Consider the following 18268-nt stretch of genomic DNA (forward strand, 5'->3'; position numbering starts at 1 on the left):
GCACCCGCACCACGCCGCGGGCGGCCTGCACTTCGACGACCGCTTCTCCGACGAGCAGCTGGTGACCATGTCGGTGCGCGAGCTGAACCGGCAGCTGCGCGGGGTCAGCAAGGAGGAGGTGATCCGGCTGAAGCAGAAGAGGCGGACCCTGAAAAACCGCGGCTATGCCCAGTCCTGCCGCTTCAAGAGGGTGCAGCAGAGACACGTCCTGGAATCCGAAAAGAACCAGCTGCTCCAGCAGGTCGACCACCTCAAGCAGGAGATCTCCAGGCTGGTGCGCGAGAGGGACGCGTACAAGGAGAAGTACGAGAAGCTGGTGAGCAGCGGCTTCCGAGAAAACGGCTCGAGCAGCGACAACCCGTCCTCTCCCGAGTTTTTCATGTGAGTCTGACACGCGATCCCAGCTAGCCACCTTGATAAGTGCTCCTGGGGGTCTGACTCGGGTGTGGGCTTGATAGTTCTGCAGCCATGCTCGCCACCACCTGGCCCCGTCCCCTGACGAGTTTGTCCCCCTCCCTCCCAGTAGCACCCCCCGCACACACACACACACCCTGCTCCGAGTTGGTGGTGGTGGTGGCTGTTTTTAAATTGGGGAGGGAATGGATGTCTGGCTCATGGATTGCCAATCTGAAATCCTCCATAACTTGCTAGCTTGTTTTTTTTTTTTTTTACACCCCCCTACCCCCACTTGCACAATATTCAAAGATCTCAGCAGAGTTCTTCATGCACACCTTTGAAGCCTGCGTCATTTACATATTTTTTTCTTTTTCTTCTTCAGTTCATGAGCTGGTGTTCCATTTTCTCTGTGCGTGTGTTTTTGTTTGGATTTTTTTTTTTTTTTTAACTTTTTGGAGCTTGCAGTGTTGCCCTTCCCCTCCCCCCCACCTCCATCTTCAGTCCCTCTCCACCCATCTCCTCTGAGATTAAAAAAAAAAAAAAAAAGCTAAGTTCTTTTTCTCCTCCTGAGTTCTTCATGTGAGATTGAGCTTGCAAAGGAAAAAAAAAATGTGAACTTATAGACTTGCAGCGTGCTGAGTTCCATCGGGTTTTTTTTTAGCATCGGTATGCTAAAATAGAGGGAAAAAAATCCTCATGAACCTGCCACAATCAAGCCTGCATCAACCTTCTGGGTGTGACTTGTGAGTTTTGGCCTTATGATGCCAAATCTGAGAGTTTAGTCTGCCATTAAAAAACTCATTCTCATCTCATGCATTATTATGCTTGCTACTTTGTCTTAGCAACAATGAACTATAACTGTTTCAAAGACTTTATGAAAAAGAGACATTATATTAATAAAAAAAAAAAAGCCTGCATGCTGGACATGTATGGTATAATTATTTTTTCTTTTTTTTCTTTTTTTTCTTTTTTGGCTTGGAAATGGACGTTCGAAGACTTATGGCATGGCATTCATACTTTTGTTTTATTGCCTCATGACTTTTTTGAGTTTAGAACGAAAAAGTACAACCCTAGAGCCTTCTTCCCATGAAAGTTTGCATCTGCTCCAAAACTGCTTTGAGTTACTCAGAACTCCAGCCTCCCATTGTAAATGCACTGAAGGCATTCCTTGTCAAAGATGCCAGAATGGGTTAAAAATTTAACATGGCAAACATTAAAAACTCTTAATGTTTTCTTTTAAATAAGAATGACACCCCACTTTGGGGACTCAAATTGTGCTGTTGCTGAAAGCAGTCTAAATTTTGTTTTTTAAACAAAGAAATCTGCCCCGTTATTTTTGGTTTTGTTTTACTTTTATTTTATTATTATTATTTTCTTTTTTGGCTTTCGGTCATTGTCAAATGTGGAATGCTATGGGTTTCTAGTATATAATTTAATTCTAGTTTTTATAATCTGTTAGCCCAGTTAAAATGTATGCTACAGATAAAGGAATGTTATAGATAAATTTGAAAGAGTTAGGTCTGTTTAGCTGTAGATTTTTTAAAAGATTGATGCACTAAATTGTTTACTGTTGTGATGTTAAGGGGGGTAGAGTTTGCAAGGGGACTGTTTAAAAAGTAGCTTATACAGCATGTGCTTGCAACTTAAATATAAGTTGGGTATGTGTAGTCTTTGCTATACCACTGACTGTATTGAAAACCAAAGTATTAAAAGGGGAAACACCCCTGTTTATATCTGTAGGGGTATTTTACATTCAAAATGTATGTTTTTTTTTCAAAATTAAAGTATTTGGGACTGAATTGCACTAAGATATAACCTGCAAGCATATAATACAAAAAAAATTTGCAAAACTGTTTAGAACGCTAATAAAATTTATGCAGTTATAAAAATGGCATTACTGCACAGTTTTAAGATGATGCAGATTTTTTTACAGTTGTATTGTGGTGCAGAACTGGATTTTCTGTAACTTAAAAAAAAAAAAAATCCACAGTTTTAAAGGCAATAATCAGTAAATGTTATTTTCAGGGACTGACATCCTGTCTTTAAAAAAAAATGAAAAGTAAATCTTACCACAATAAATATAAAAAAATCTTGTCAGTTACTTTTCTTTTACATATTTTGCTGTGCAAAATTGTTTTATATCTTGAGTTACTAACTAACCACGCGTGATGTTCCTATGTGCTTTTCTTTCATTTTCAATTCTGGTTATATCAAGAGAAAGAATAATCTACAATAATAAACTGCATTTTTTTTTTTTGATTCTGTACTCAGTTTCTTAGTGTACAGTTTAACTGGGCCCAACACCATGTTAGAAGTGTAAAATGCATCCTTTTCTCCAGAGGAAGGATTAATGGAGGAGTAGGAAGGCAATAATTCAGGGTGAAACATAGATCGTTTTGTGAGGCGGGAAGCTAGTCCCTTTTAATAATTAGCAATATTTAATATAAATATAAATTATGACCTCTCCGATTGTGCCTTCCCCCCACCCCTTAAAGTTTTCAGTTTTCGAATAAGTTGAGCTATCATTGCCCTCTGGTGAAAACAAACAAAATCCCCAGCCATAGCCAGGGCCTTCCCGGCATTGCCCTGAGGTTTTATCCAGCAACGGGCCCATCCAGAGGGAAATATGGCATGGCAGAGGTGGCTTAGGCTCATATGCATTTAATGCCAAAGATCAACAATTCTTGCTTTTTGGCTAAAATCGATTATTTTTCCTTCTCTTATATACCTTGATTTTCTTGTTAGCAAGGCCTGATAAGATTTAACATTAACACTTTGGACAAATCAAAGTTGTTTGTTTTATACCTCTTAGAAGGTCATTTGCCTTTAGTAGGAAAAAGAAAAATACACCTCTCACGTACAGAACTCCAAGTACAGATCTGGGTTTAAACTATATTATTAAATCGTATTTCCCTGTGAATATTTAGCAGAGGGCTTCTCCACTGTGACAAGCTGGTAATGATTTCAGATCACCTTTGCTCCTGAAATACATGCCAAAAAATAACGCCTTGGCGGAATAAAGGCTACGCTTTGATTTATTGGTATCTACCCCCAAAACAGACTGTGTATCATTTGGAAAGTCGTGAGCTACCTTCACTAACAGTACTGACCTATTTTAAAATGACACAAATTCGTGCAACTCTTAAGTCAACTTCCCCTAGAACGCTAATAGAATGTGAGACAAAGCCAACACTGTTTTGAAAATAGAGCCAAACACGATGACTTTTGTTTTATTTTGTTTTCTTTTTTTCTTTTTTTTCTTTTTCTTTCTTTCTTTCTTTCTTTCTTTTTTCTTTTTTTTTTTTTTTAAGATAATATTGCAACTCTGAACGAAGACCTTATTTTGAAGAAAACAGGTTGTGCTTGGCGCTGATGAGTTCTGGCCAGTTTATCATCTTGTCTTCCTTCCCTTTTTCACAGGCAGTGCATACCCTGTACATTTTGACCTTTCTTTCTGTACCAGTTTAGATAGGGCTCCTGAGTCCACACTTAATTTTGCTTAACAAAAGTCTTAATAGTAAACCTACTTCTACGTACTGGATGTTAGCTATCCTCTGCGTCTGAGATTTTTTTCCCGCCTCTGATCTCTACTAGGAGATAGGCAGTCTACCCCTAAAGAAGCAGAAATGGAGATATCACATATGCAAAAAGCTTAGCATCAGATGACAGATTTTAGGCAAACACATTCTCTAAATAAGAGTGATATTCAGAATGAAGTTATGACAATTATCTCATGAGGAATGTGACTTGGGAGAAAAATACGGTTGTGTACCAATTAAGCATCTTGATAGGACCCTACAAGGCAGTTCAATATAATAAATAGGCTTTGGCCCCAAACATTGGAAAGTAAAGTATAGAGAGGTATGGACAAAAATGGAATTTTGGTGGCTGGCTTTTAGAAAAAGCTAATGCCTAGTAAAAGGCATTTTTAGAAATAACCATTACTAAAACTTTGAAATAGAGCGTGAGTGGTGAATACAAATACATCAATACATACTTTTTTAACGAAGAAGTCCCAAATACTGCCTAAGTGCCCTTATTACAAATAAGTTTCTAAATTAAAAAAAAAAAAAACATATAGGAAATCTAGCTTTCCCTTTACACTGCATTTGAGTCTTTGTTTAAATAGTGTTAAAATTCCTTTCATTCCAATTACAGAACTGAGCCCACTAGCAAGTTGGAGCCATCAGTGGGATACGCCACGTTTTGGAAGCCCCAGCAACGTGTACTTACCAGTGTATTCACAAAATGAAATTTATGTGAGAACTGTACATTAAAAATACACTAGTAGTAGTAGTATCTGCTGTCGTAGAATACAACCTGCCCCTGACTTCTGTTTAGTCTCCTTTTTAAAGAAAAATGTTTGTGTTAGAGAAGAAAGCTATTAAATATATAACCTCCATACTAATTAACGATGCCTCTTGTCTGAGGGTCGTCTCTACAGACGCGTTGGAAAGTGCGCTGGTGCTTCTCGCTTTATGATGCGCGGAACTGAATAAATGCAACTGTTTTCAACCTGCAGTATTAGTTTTAAAAATCCACTGAAATACAAAAGAAAGAGAGAGGAGAGAGAGAGAAAGGAGAGAGAGAGACAGAGACAGAGAGAGACAGAGACAGAGGTACAGATACATTTATATGAAGGGAAGTTTCCCAGAAGGTACCAGCTAGCATTTTTAAAGCATACGTAGACATACACACTCTAAATAGTACTTTTTCGTGCTTCATTGTTTCTCCGGTAGATAATTTTACTAAGAAGAAAAAAATATATATTTGATTTCTCCCTCCTCGAGCAGATGCCATGGGCAGAAGCTTTAGCGGAGCCCAGCACCCTGGCTTCCTCTCAGGGCCTAGACAGTATTGTATTTATCGGTGATGTCAAACATGTTCATTTATCAGACACAACCAAAAACGAAAACAATGTGTGGCAAAACACAAAGTTAGCGAAATACACACCCTCTGTGTGTGTTTTTTTTCCTCCCCCTTTTCTGTACCCAAGCATTCACAAAATTACTTTAATTTCCCTGCTCCTTGCATGTTTCCTTTTTCAAAACCATGTAATAATTTTTTTTACAATGTATCTGACACATTAATAGATTGACATCAAATAGGCAGAGATTCCACTTCCTGATCTTGGTGAGGAAATGATGTCTCAATATCATATTTATCTGTCTCAATGCCATAACCACCTGGGCCCCTTTCAACACAGGCCGCTGCAATGGGAAATACTCTATTACCGAGCAGATGATTCTAATGCCCCGATCTTTTCACCCTTATACCTTTACCTTGGTAATTTTTATTTAGTAACGTCAATTCTAGATCCTTCTGTTCTTAAACAGGACCGCCCCTTGCCAAACCACCAGCTTTACTGCTAAACGCAGTGAACAGAAGGGCAAATGGTAGCTACTCTCAGGAACATGAGGCACAGCTGTCTCAGTTGCTACATTCCTAGCATTTCCCCATCCAAATAACTGACACACGCAGAGGTTCCCAAGTACAGTATCTGGGAGGCTTTTGTTGTTGTTGTTGTTGTTTAAGGCCAACTTCCTTCCATATTCACACACTCTTGGCTTTATATAAGGTACTCCTCCGGTGTTCCGGGCCAATCAATAAATTTAAAAGTCTGCTTGCCACACAGGTATCTCTATTTTTTGCGTGTCGGTAGTTAAAGACTAGCTGACATAGGTCGGAAGACTAAAATACATGAGTGACAACCTTCAGCCGACTGATTTCCGTGCCAGTAAAACACACAGCCAAGCTCTGGGGCCTGCCTTCTCGTATAAACATGTGATAAGAGCGGATAGGAAGCCAGATTCACCAGCTTGAGATTGCTGATTTGCAAGGCGATTTTTCTTTCATTTTATTTATTTTTTTAAATAATAATTTCGCCTCTTTCTTCGAAGAAAAGTCCCCCCCCTTTTTTAGGGAAGCTTTATCTACAGTGATAAGTTATAATTTTTACCACTTCTGATTATTCCTCAGAATGCTGAATGAATAATTTGGAGTCAGTGCCTTGTGGTTTTGAGGAAAATAAAAAAAACTTTGAAGTTTGTTTCCACTTTTGGCCTATCCTAAATTTAAAAGTTCCCAAGTCCAAGGCAGGGCGTACAACAGCCATCGGGGTAGTAGTCCGTCAGAACCAGCATTTGTTTGTTTATTTTTGCATTTGTTAAAAACAGAGCAGGGGCCTTAACCCACCTTCTGATAACACCGCTTTGGACACTTTTGATATAAATCTTCAAAATCTTGACATCCAGCAGCCCCAGAAAAAGGGGAATTCTCTCCAAGCCTTGCTCCGCCTCAGCTCCTGAACAAACCCAGCTCTGTGTAGCATTTTTTTCTCTAGCGGGGGTAGGGGACAGGGTGAGAGCATCGGTCTCCCAAGCTGTCTCATGATTGTCAGGGCATAAAGAAGTACAGTCCGGCAACAATGTTGGAACATCTTTACCCTTGAGAGAGGGACAAAACAAAAAACAAAGCCAGTCAAATTGCTGTGCATGAAGGCGGCATAAAACCCCAGGCTTCCCCACCCGCTTCCCTGCAGCATCTGTAGGAGGTGAGAAATGAAGGAAGCCAAAGAAAATGGCGAGGAGGACGTCTAAGGCAAGAGTCCTCCCCGGGACGACCCTAGCTGCCAGTCTGAATTTCACTTGCTCCCTGGCTAAAGTCAGACCCAGTGTACACATACGCCAGGAGCAAACAAGATTCCACTGTCCGCGTCTTTCGAGTATGCTCACATGTGTTTCCTTTTTGAAAACAATTTTGGAGACCAAACCCAAATTGAGAGATCTGGGGAGATCGTGAATGCCTTAACTTTGGGGAATTTATAAATATATTAATCTGCGATGTCAGGGTAATGATATTTTGGACCAACAGACATGCCAATATCTATGTGGTCACCGCAAGAGGTTTGATGGCATCATGACAGTTTTTATTGTTTAAATTTGAAAGCCCCTCGTCTGTGTGTTTTCCATAAGTTCGCCTAATATAACAAGGTTGAGATAAAAAAGAACGCGTCGACTACCCACGGAAATCAGATCTTTATGTGAATTTGCATGAGAGTTGGACAGTTTTAAGAAACTCACAGGACACATTTTCCACCGAGAAGCTAAGATTGGCGTGCACAGTTCCTTACCCAAATCATCATCATCTCCTGAGCACCTCTTCCCTTCTTCAACAAAATTCATTTTTTTTTCCTTTCTTTTTGTTAAATCGCATTTTTTTTTTCTATAATTAGGTTTTGGATTGCAAAATCACATCCCTCCCTTCACAGATTCTTGGATCTTTAGTTAGGATTAGAAAGGGGCCTTAATTCAAGAAGGGAGGATGAGGGAGGAGTGCCTGTGGAGGTTTGGGAAGGAGGGGAGAGGAGAGGAAATAGTTCTGTGTTCAGCCCCCATACCCTGGCCCCTCCCCACCCAGGCCTGGGTGTGAGCTGCACACTGGGGATTTGGGTAGAGTTTCTCTATTCTAAATATTCTGATCACCAACTTTGAGTGTTTCCAAGCTAAGATTCCAAACGTCAGCTTTTCCCCGTGGTTGGTTCTTTTGGTTAGGAAATAGGAGAGGTCAAGAAACCTTACAGAGCTGGGCAGGGAGGAGTAAACACCACTATCATGGGAGAATCCCCAACAAGGATGCTAATGAAGGGAATCCTGGGCCGAAAAATCGGGTCAGTGGTGCAGATTCCCATTTCGTGACCCAAATTTGCCCTGGTTCTACGCGGGCTCTTCTACTTCTGGAGACCTGTAGATGTGCATTTCTGGCCTCCTTTGAGGGTTCTCCAGAAGGAAAGCCGGCCTGAGGATCCTGGACGATAGGCAGTCCTAAACTAGGCCCAGAGGAGCAGACAGCAGGAGGAGGCTGGTGCGCAGGGGCTGGGAGAGTATTACCAACAGGCCCACCTCGGTTTATGACCCTCCAACTGCCAGGGGTCAACTGTAAGTCGTTCCCAGGGCCCCCACCTCCCTCCAGAAAGAATCTGTTTGCAGGGTAACTGACAAGTCCCTGACAGACCCTACGATCCCATGATTACTAAAAACAATAGTGATGTCTTTAACCCCCAGGCTTCCGTCCCTTACCACCTGACCCCTGCCCATCTCAGGGTCCTCTCTACAATTTTTGGCACCTCTTCCTCCTATGCCTGGTCACCCAGGACCATCAGAGAGACTTAGGGGGTCACTGCCCTTAGGTCAGAAGGCAGTTACCTAAGCTGAGTCCTTAGACCCATTGAGTCACTTCTGCCCCAGTTTCAGCGTAGACAAAAGTTGGATGGGGAGAAGGGTCTGGGAGCTGCTGCGCTGGCAGAGGGTTAGGAATGGTTCATGCTTGCTGGAGCTTCTGGTGCCAAGGGTCTTGAAACCTGGAAAGAAAGAGATGAAGGTAGGGAGGATGCTGAGGTCGCCCCCTCTCCCAGTTTCCATATACCTGCTCACACACACACACACACACACACACACATACACACACACACACACACGCACGCACACCACTCCACCCCGACCCTATATACTCTTGCTCTGTGGGGCCCGTTCACCCTAGGCATCCCTGCCCCAGGCCAGGGGGCTGGGGCTCCCCACCCTGGGGGTCCCCGAGTGGGAGCACAGCAGGTGCGGAAGGAGGCAACGCGGTGACCGCGGGGGCGGGTCCAGCAGCCGGCTGAGGCCAAGGGGATGTCCCTGCGTGGCCGGCCCCAAGACCGCGGCTGCGCGGGTGGAGGCCAGAGCGCTAAACGCAAGCAGTGCAGGTCCCCGCGGAGATGCGCAAACGCCGCCCAGTTCCCAGGGGCGCCGACAGCGGTCATACCCAGAGCGCCCAGGGCCCCGCGCCCGCCCGGCGCCCGCGCCCCAGCAGGGAACTGGGATTTGTATTGGAATTTGGTTTAAATTTTCCAAGAGGACCGCCCTGGCCAAAGCCGAGAGCCCAGAGACTTCAAAACCAGCTGCTCTGCTGCGCTCCCAGGTGGGCGCATATTGAGGGAGGGAGCGAGATTCAGCCCTAAAAAGGCTCCGCCCTTCACCTTGGGACCCCTGCCCTACTTGCGAGCCGCCCTAGGAACCTTCTGCGAATAAGACGTGGGCTCCAGATCACTAGGTTTTTACCTTATTAATTTTCCGGCCCATTTTCCAGGTCTATCTTTTTTCCTGCTCTGGCTAGAGACAGGGTAAGGAGGGTGGGGAAAAGGAAAGAAGGAAATCCAGATACCGGGTTTAAAAATCTTTATAGAAATCTCCACGCGGTTGGGGTTTTCTGTGGTAGTTTGATGCTCATTAGACAGGAAAGCCAGCCAAGCAAACTTTATTAGGATTTCACCCACAGCTCCAGCGTAAGGGTCTTGCTTGCATTCCGGAATTCAACACAGTTGCCGTCAGATCTCAGGCACTCAGGAACCGTCGGTCTTAATAGGACAAGCTGCAAAACGACCGATTTCAGAAAGGAGTCCTTCCACGGAGGGGCGTTTTCTTATAGGGACCCTCAGGTTTTTAGATCGTTGAGCATGGAGGAGAGTTAGGCAAATATCATCGTGCCTTCTTAAATATCCTTTTTTCTTTTTCCTTCTCTTAGGGAACGCTTCATTAATGTGCAGATAAATATGTTGAAACTAAAACTTAATGATCTTAGCATCCGAGACACCTCGATACTGACAGATTACACTAAATTCCTTTTTAATAGAATGGGGGAGCAAAGAGGGGGATACCTGTGGTCGGCATTCTAAGATTAAATCTGTTAAAAGGTGACAGTTGACTCTGTATTTAGGCAATGAAGCCAATATATTTTTTCATCTGTCATCTATCTATGTATCATCTATCTACCTATCTATCATCTATCATTTATCTATCGAACCCTTTAAAATAACTTTGTAGAGGGGGAAGCTATTCAAAGATAAATCTGCAGTTCCCACATTATGAAGTAAAAATGATCACACGACAGAGTTTCTCTGTCTACTCTACATTCTAGCAGAACCTAGCCTGAAATTTCGATCTTAGCATGATTGTCCCATAAAACCCTCACCCCACTCAGCATCACTCCGGGCAGTGGGTGGACACAGAGCAGACCTTCTGTAGCACATTTTCAGGGTACACTGTCCGTGTTGATTCCCTGCACTGTACAGTAACAAGATCTTTTAAAATCTTGAGAAAAAAATAAAAATAAAAAAATAAAATCTTCCTTGAGATATCATGGCACATTCCTATGCAATTTTAAAAAATACTATGTAACTGTTAGTTAAATAGATCCAACTGTTAGAGGCTCTGTGCTGGCAGACGTCTGGCTCGGACTACACCATCGCAGTCCAGCTCAAAAATCTCTCTTACTCCCATGAGAGAACCTCCTGTCCCCACAACTCTACCCCGGTGACCAGCCTGGGTGAAGGCGAGGAGAACAGAGAAATCACAATGGCTTCTGATTCTATTCGGGTATGCAAGCAGAATCTCTCTGCTCTCCTTTTTGAAAATAAAAGCCTCATAATAGGATGGGTTCCCCAGGTAGCCAGAGAGTAGAGGTCATCTTGAGGAAAATGACACCAATGATCTAAAAAGGACATCTACTTTATGAGATTTCAGGCAAGATGCCAAAGATCACATTTAATGAGGTCTGATTCTTTTTCTCCACAAATAACAGAGGCTATCAATGAGATGGTCAGGAAAGCAAAGGGGCATTTTGCAAAGCCTATGTTCAATTATTGCTTTGTAATATTTTTCTAAAATTGAAAAATGCCTCGCAAGTATATGATCTCATGTAAATAGTCCTTGCAGAAGCTTAACATATGTTTGCAATGACCCAAAGGAATTGCAAAAATATTCTCTCCACAATCTCTTAAGCTTTTAAACTCTATTCACTTGTGTTTCTAAAAGAATCTGTTGTTTCTATGGCTTAAAAAAAAAAAGGAACCTTATATGAGTTTTTTTTTTTTTAATTTGCCATTTGAACGTCAAATGGAGAACAATTGATGGTACTGATAACATTTTCAGGTTTTATAACTCAGTATCTTTCTTGTTTCTTTTTGTTTTTGGCATAGAAATAATATATTTGGCAAAAGATGAATGTATTCTATTACACAAGGAAGAGTAGTTTGTACCATAGATTTTAAAAGCATTTCCAACATGAAATGTGAATGAAAGCGTGTAATGTTTTTGGGGAAGCTCTGACAGATACAAGACTGCAGATTTGTTTATCTGAGTGTTTTAATGCATACTCAGACCATTTAGATAAAGGGCATGTGAAATAATTAGAGAGTTATGCTAAATGGAACTGTTCTATGTTCAGTTATGCAACGGATTTTAGCAGGTGTATGAGTATAGTGTATTTGTTCACGCCAGTTGTAGGGTAATCCAAATAAAAGTATAGGGGATTAAGGAAAAATAACTGAAATATTCGAGTTGGAAAAAAATTAAGTTAATGTACTAGTTTATTGCAATTGTTGTACATAGATTTGCCGTAACTGTGTTGAATTTTTAAAACTAGATTTTAAATATATTTTGACAGTGTGAACTTGCACAGTGTGACTAACTATAGGGAGAAGTGACAGGTCTGCTTTGTTATTAAACTGCTGTCTGGAAAATATCGGACTCCGTACAGTAAATGATAATTATTTTGCCACTTACATTAGTACAGTTAATAGCAATAAGGGTTTTTTGAACCATAGAAAGCTAACTACTTTGAATTACTGTGCTTTGTTATTCATTGTGAAGCAAAAAGCTCTTTAAAAAAAAAAGCAACCTCATTTTCATATCACCATTCTAACCATTCCCTGCTACTAATTTAAACAGAGAAGAAGTTAATAAATAAAAGGGTAGTATCTAAATGGCTTTATTTGTTAAGGGAATATTTGCAATTATGGCCAGCAGTACTAGCAGAATAGATGAGAGCAATGGAGGAGGAGGGGGGAAGATGGAAGAGGACGTACCCTAGTGAGGTGCCAGGTAAAGCGGGACCACTTTGGTTCCCGGAGGGATGGATAGTCTGTGAGCACTTGAGAGCCACCCATCAGAGACCATGCAAATCTTTCCCCACTGTGAACCCGGAATCACTTAGTTCTTTGAACTGAGGACAGCTTCAAGGCTGATTCAGGCTGCCAGGCCAAGGGGTATCACTATCTCAGCCTCCCTGGGGTGGAAGCAATAGTCAGAGAAAGTGACCTTGCATTTCACACCATTCCCTTCTGTGCGAACCCCTCCTCTGGCAGGGCTGAGGCTAGGATGCCAAAGCAAGTAGAACTAAATCATTCTTCTTTTGGTCTAATTTTGCCTTTATCATAGATAGTTAGTCTGCCTTTAACATACTGTCCTTGAAAGCCTCTTCATGTTATTAATTATCCTTTGTTTATTTTAATGTATTTACTAAATCAGGTACCCAAGGGAATCCTCTACATCAGTGATGTGAAAAATCCTGTTGCCTGAAGTCAAACAGGTACATCTTGATTTCTGATTTGCATGTGCTTGTTTTAGTGAGTTTTCCACGAGGGAGAAAGCGAGCAAGCAAAGAATGCTGATCGTTCTTTGCGTGTGAAAAGCTCCTGTTTTAGCAGTTACAGAATTTGAGTTTCACAAGTAACATAAATGGTGATCTGAGGTGACCGGCATGCACATATTTCTGTATTTATTTCATTTCGTAGTTGTGGTGTACAGAGTAATTAATCCAGTTTGAGTAAATCTCAGATCTTCAGCCTTAACCAGCAGGAGTCTATTGACTCCTAGTCCTCCTACTTGAATGTCAGGCAATTTGGGTGAATCTGTACAACTAGCACCCATGGCCCTTGACTTGCTTTACTTGGGCCTTGTGAACATTCCAAATTTACAGTCTCTTATTACTGACTCCATACTCACATTTGGAAAATTTAGTGTAATTTGAAAGCACGGTGTGTCCCCCTCTCCTTCTGCATTCAAATGTGACTTTGGAGCCACTCTCTACTTCAATTGTAGGCAGAAGGAGAGGGAGGGAGATAGGTAGGAGGCAGAAATCTGATTTTCATCTATTTGAAAAAATGAAATTAAGCTTTTTAAATGGGTTTTCAATTACAAGTATCTCAGTGTGAATTTAATTATGAATCCTCTTCTTTCAGAAAGCTAGACTCACACTCTTACACCAATAATTGTTGAGTGTCATCCCGTTATATATTCTTGTTACCTCTTATTGGCTAATGGAAAAGAGTTTGATTTTTTTTTTTATTAAAATTTTTGCTTGCTGAGAAATTTGCATGAAATACAGTTTTTGTTTTCTAGAAAAACTGAGGAGGGGGGCAAATGTCACACTGTTAAATTGCAACTCTTTTCAAGGCGACATTTTAAAGATCCAAAGAATCAAGTGTCAGAAAACAAAAACCTATTTTTTTTCCCACTATTTAAAAATAGTATCTGATTACTTACTTCTACATGCTGCTATTATGAATCTTTGAATAACTGGATTGTGAATATTTAACATGATTTTTTTTTCTAGCCTTATATAAAATTAACATTTTTTTTGACAGTTCTCATACATAAGATTTTAACTCAATGTATACCTTTGGGATTAATTTGTGTGTCCATGTGTGTGCATGCAGTACCAATATTTTATTCCTTTCTTTTTTATTTGTTTCTTGTATCCCTGTCTTTATAATTGCAATTTGAAAGCCATCTATTAAATATGATGATATATGTCCAGCTGCATGTTTTGTTACATTGAAACCATCTATTTTGAGCAAAGAGTTAATGAACTTTTAAGGCAAGGTTCACGCTGGTCCTGACCCCACTGGTAATATTTCATATCACGTTACTGGTGGGAGAGAAATCAAATTTCAGCTGTGAACATGATTGACAGGTGAGAGCAAGCTAGAAAAAAGCATTTGGCCAGATGGGGAATTTGGGGATGGAGGAGGACAATTCCTCAAAGTTACTCTGTGATATTAGATATTATAAGCTGATATATGAAAAGTTCAATATTTGATACTCTTGGGAGACTTACTTAGTTTATTTTTCAGAAAGTCTCTTTGGTTAAAAGATTTCAGTACTGGAAGCCAAAAATGGGGAACTGCTAGCTTTTTGCTCTTTTGCTAATTTCAACTCTGTATAACTTCGTGGCTTATTTCTGATAATTTCCTAGGCTAGAGTGTGAAAATTAAATCACAAGCCATTTGGGAAGCCATTTAATTACCTTTCATTTATTCTCAGAAACACAGTCTAGATTATATTACTATTCTTGGCATATTACAAAATATTTATCTCGAGTAGTATCACAAAAAGATTAAATTCTTCTAAGCATCCCTCGATCCTGACTAACATTTTCCATTAGCGCATGTTACAGCTTAACATACACAAATCTATCATTTTGTGACCTATCGAAATCATGATTTTTCAAGATTTTGCCTCCTGAAGAAAGGTCTTCTAATATGAAGATCAACAGAGACAATCACACACCGAAATTCGGTGTCAATTTTTCCATGGTAGCCTCTCCAGATAAGATGTGATGTTAGCACTGTTGCCATGAGAACAAGTCATGGTGTTGCTTGGCCCTAATACCAGGGGTGGTTTCGGAATTCACCTTAAAGGCCTTTTGAATTGTCAAAAGGAAATAGCACAATTACCTATGATTTGCACTGAAGTTGAAAACAGGCCTTTAAAACACACACTTTCATCTCGTGTGCTGAAACACGAATTCGGAAGGTGGTGCTACCAGGACCTTAGCCTGCTCATGTCGACGCCCTGCCCATTTCAGATGTTCCTGACATTGGCTAAGACCCATCCGGATGCAGCCACGCCTTAGAGCGTGGCCTCAGGCAGGGCAAGCGGGCTACAGACATGGGGGAGAGGCCTCTTTGTAGTTTTCCTGTCGCCTATGGGAGAAGCTGATGCATCTTGTATAAACAGCACTTTCTGGGTTCTGAGTACCCATCATTTTTTTTTTCTTTACTAGTCTTACAAGTAGCAGAGTGGACATGTTTTATCCTGATCGTACTTATGCTGATATGAATTCAATCAAATGTAAGGAAGGTTTTATTATTTTATGAACTGGGTTGAAAACCAACCTTCCCCCCGCCAACTCCCCAACAGTGAAAGTACTCAGAAGTCTGATTTCTATTTTGTAGAACTTACCTTCTCATGTCGCCCAGAATCATTCAGAAATAAAATGCAAGCATGGTTTCCTGATGCCCAGTGTCAGTGTGGATGGTTTAGCCCAGCTATTTAATTCAAACATAAAATTAAAGATGTCATAACCTTGTTTCCCTTGCAGAGTCCATCAAAATATTTTAACAGAAATGGCGAATCAGGTGTTCTGATGCAAAAAACATGTGAACATACAGATTGTAAGTTTTGATTTCTGGTGTCTCCGTTTAAACAGCTCAAGGGAACACAGTGGCTGGTCTTGATTCTGTCTTCACTGCAGGCTTCTCAGGGCTTCTAAATACTCACTCCTCAGAGTAAATCCCCTCCCCCAAGGCAGCAGAGAGTAGAGCGCTGTAGTGGTGATTGTAGGTTGGAGAGAGGACCAATCTATCACAACTTCCCGGAGTGTGTCTTAAGCAGATTACATCAATATATTTGTTGGCACTGAGAAAATAAGGGGAAATAATTCCATTTAAATTGCTTTATTATTGGGACTTATCTAATTGTTGACTGTGTTTGTTGAGATTGTTCTCTCCTTAACTACCACTGCATCTCCTTTTCATATTAGGCTGTTTTTCTTTCTGTGGTCACTGGTCTACTACTGAGCTGATTTAATGATAGCAGAGCAGGTATAGGTAACTAGCCTAATGATGCCATAGAAAGTTATATTATTTTTAGACAACTCTAGGATAGTATTGAAGAGGATGACTTAAAGAAAGAAACATTATGCATTTAGGGGGGAAAAAAAGGAAGAAGGAATTTTTGCCAAAGTACGGCACTCATTACTTAAAACTAAATGATGCTTCTGTAAAGAGCTTTTGTTTTAAAAGCACACATTCAGTCACCTGCCAAAATCTCAGATTTATTGCTGCCATTCACAGATGCCAATGTTGAAAATCTCTTCACCTGCCGCTTGCTGAGTCTTTCATTTCCTCAATCCAAAAATTACTGTAAAGTTGTTGTTTAGTGTCTGCATTTTTCGCTTTTCCTGGCGCCTAATGAAATTATCATCAATAAATGAGCTAAGCATAGGGTTGGTTTTGCTTTTTTTTTTTTTTTGCAATATTTGGAAATGCTGGGACAAGGGTAAGCCAGTAGGAAAATTTGTCTCTCTTTCCATCATCTGCAAGAAATAAAACTATTAACACTTATATAATTTCAGGTGGGAACTAGTACTGACTGGGAGAACGGGGAAGCGGTTTCAGGTGTCAAGTGGGAAAATCAAGCTATCTGTGAGAATTACAGATATTGTCACTAGAGACAACACGGAACAGAGCAGAGACCTTGGGTATAAGCCACTGGGAGATATTAACACCTAATTAACAGTCCAGGGGCGCATCCTACTACTCAGTCACTGGTGAGGCAAGAATGACAGAGGAGAGAGGAAGGGAGGGTGCTGGTTGGTGTTTTCACCTTTCCCTCCGTAAGCATCATCTAATAATGCTATTTACATGCAGCTAGTGACAATTTCGTTTTTGTCATTTCAGTCTATTGGAAAGCACAGTAAGTTCATTTGCTAGCAGGTAGGCAGTGGAGGTGGGAATTAAATTGATCTGAAATGGACCTCGAGGTCAGCTTCCTTTAAACTGGGTTCTACAGACAAAGTTTCTTTTCTTCTCCCTGGCTCCTGCCAATAGTGGAGCTTTGAGTTTGGGTTTATAATTATTTAAAGGGATTCTGACTCCAGGGTTGATTCTTCCCTTTGCCCCCAAAGTTAATCAAAATAGTTATCTTTTGTTCCCCAATGGTTGTTAATTAAAGGGCTTGAATCTATACTGCTGTGGTGTGCCTCCGGCTTGTTTATATTTTAAAATGAGGTTCTTCTCGACATATAGGAAATGGGGTAAAAATCGACATGGGAGAACTCTCTTACTGGGCTGAAAAATTTGAACAGAAAAATAGAATTTTCTTTTTACTTTCGTCATCTTTCTTAGTTTCCTCCTGTCTTTCTCTCTTTTGAATGGAGCGATTAGAATCCTTTTTAAAATTCCGAAGGTGCACATGCTGTGTCTAACAGTATTGCATTTTAGAAGATCATGCAGGTCTGCTGGAAAGGGTGCATGGCATCTCCTTAGCAGTGAGGGTAGACAGGAGAGACCAGAAATTCCTTTGCTCCTGTCAACCTTTTTGGCCTGAGCTAAAAACTGCTTTCTCATCCTTGGCTCCAGTGGGTAGCACATACTTGAAGTTCTATCCTGGTGTTCAAAGGCTGTTTTGTTTATTTGTTACTGGGTTTTCCCAGACTTTGTATGTTTTCATTTTCTTCTCTTTTTCTCCTCTCAATGCCTGGAGGCACTTTCTCACCATTGCATAGTAGGATGAAATTGCAAAGCACACAGGCTAGCTCAAGGTTTAACAGGTGTGTTCGGAGGTTGGAGCCTGGGTTCCCCCTCACAGGGAAGGAGACAGGGTTTATAATGAGGACAGAATTTCCGCAAGCCTCAGGGATGCATGCTACCCAGGGTTGAGGGCTCCCAGCTGTCCTCCTCCCTAGCAGCCTCCGGAGAATCACTGTGCTTTTGAAACCCCTTGGCATCTTGTTCTTTTCCGGGACTCATCACCTTCCCACATGCTCTATTCTACACACTCTAATCTTTACTTGCAGTTTGGGGAACCTCCTTATTTAGATCATCACCTCTGTTTGCTCTGATCTTTGCTTACCTAGCGTCATGACCAGACCCGAGTCTAAAGATCAGCGGTCACGAAATAGCACATGAAGGTGCTATTGACCCTCCCTACAGAACTGCGAGCAGATCATACACCCAGCTTCCAAACCGAACTGGTGGGATTTGAGTTGG

The 18268-nt window shown here is 41.1% G+C and overlaps 1 protein-coding gene across 1 annotated transcript in view; it reads left to right on the forward strand.

Moving 5' to 3' along the window:
- The window catches only part of MAF (MAF bZIP transcription factor), a 7074-nt gene extending 898 nt beyond the window's left edge, over positions 1 to 6176 (forward strand). Inside the window, exons 2-3 of the mRNA XM_025045249.1 lie at positions 3 to 381; positions 4555 to 6176. Coding sequence (XP_024901017.1) covers positions 3 to 381; positions 4555 to 4648 — 473 coding nt within the window. The 3' untranslated portion in view covers positions 4649 to 6176. The remainder of the gene's footprint in view (positions 1 to 2; positions 382 to 4554) is intronic.
- Positions 6177 to 18268: the final 12092 nt, after the last annotated feature.

The sequence above is a fragment of the Pteropus alecto genome, unplaced genomic scaffold (genome assembly GCF_000325575.1).
Source record: "Pteropus alecto unplaced genomic scaffold, ASM32557v1 scaffold42, whole genome shotgun sequence".
Lineage (NCBI taxonomy): Eukaryota > Metazoa > Chordata > Mammalia > Chiroptera > Pteropodidae > Pteropus > Pteropus alecto.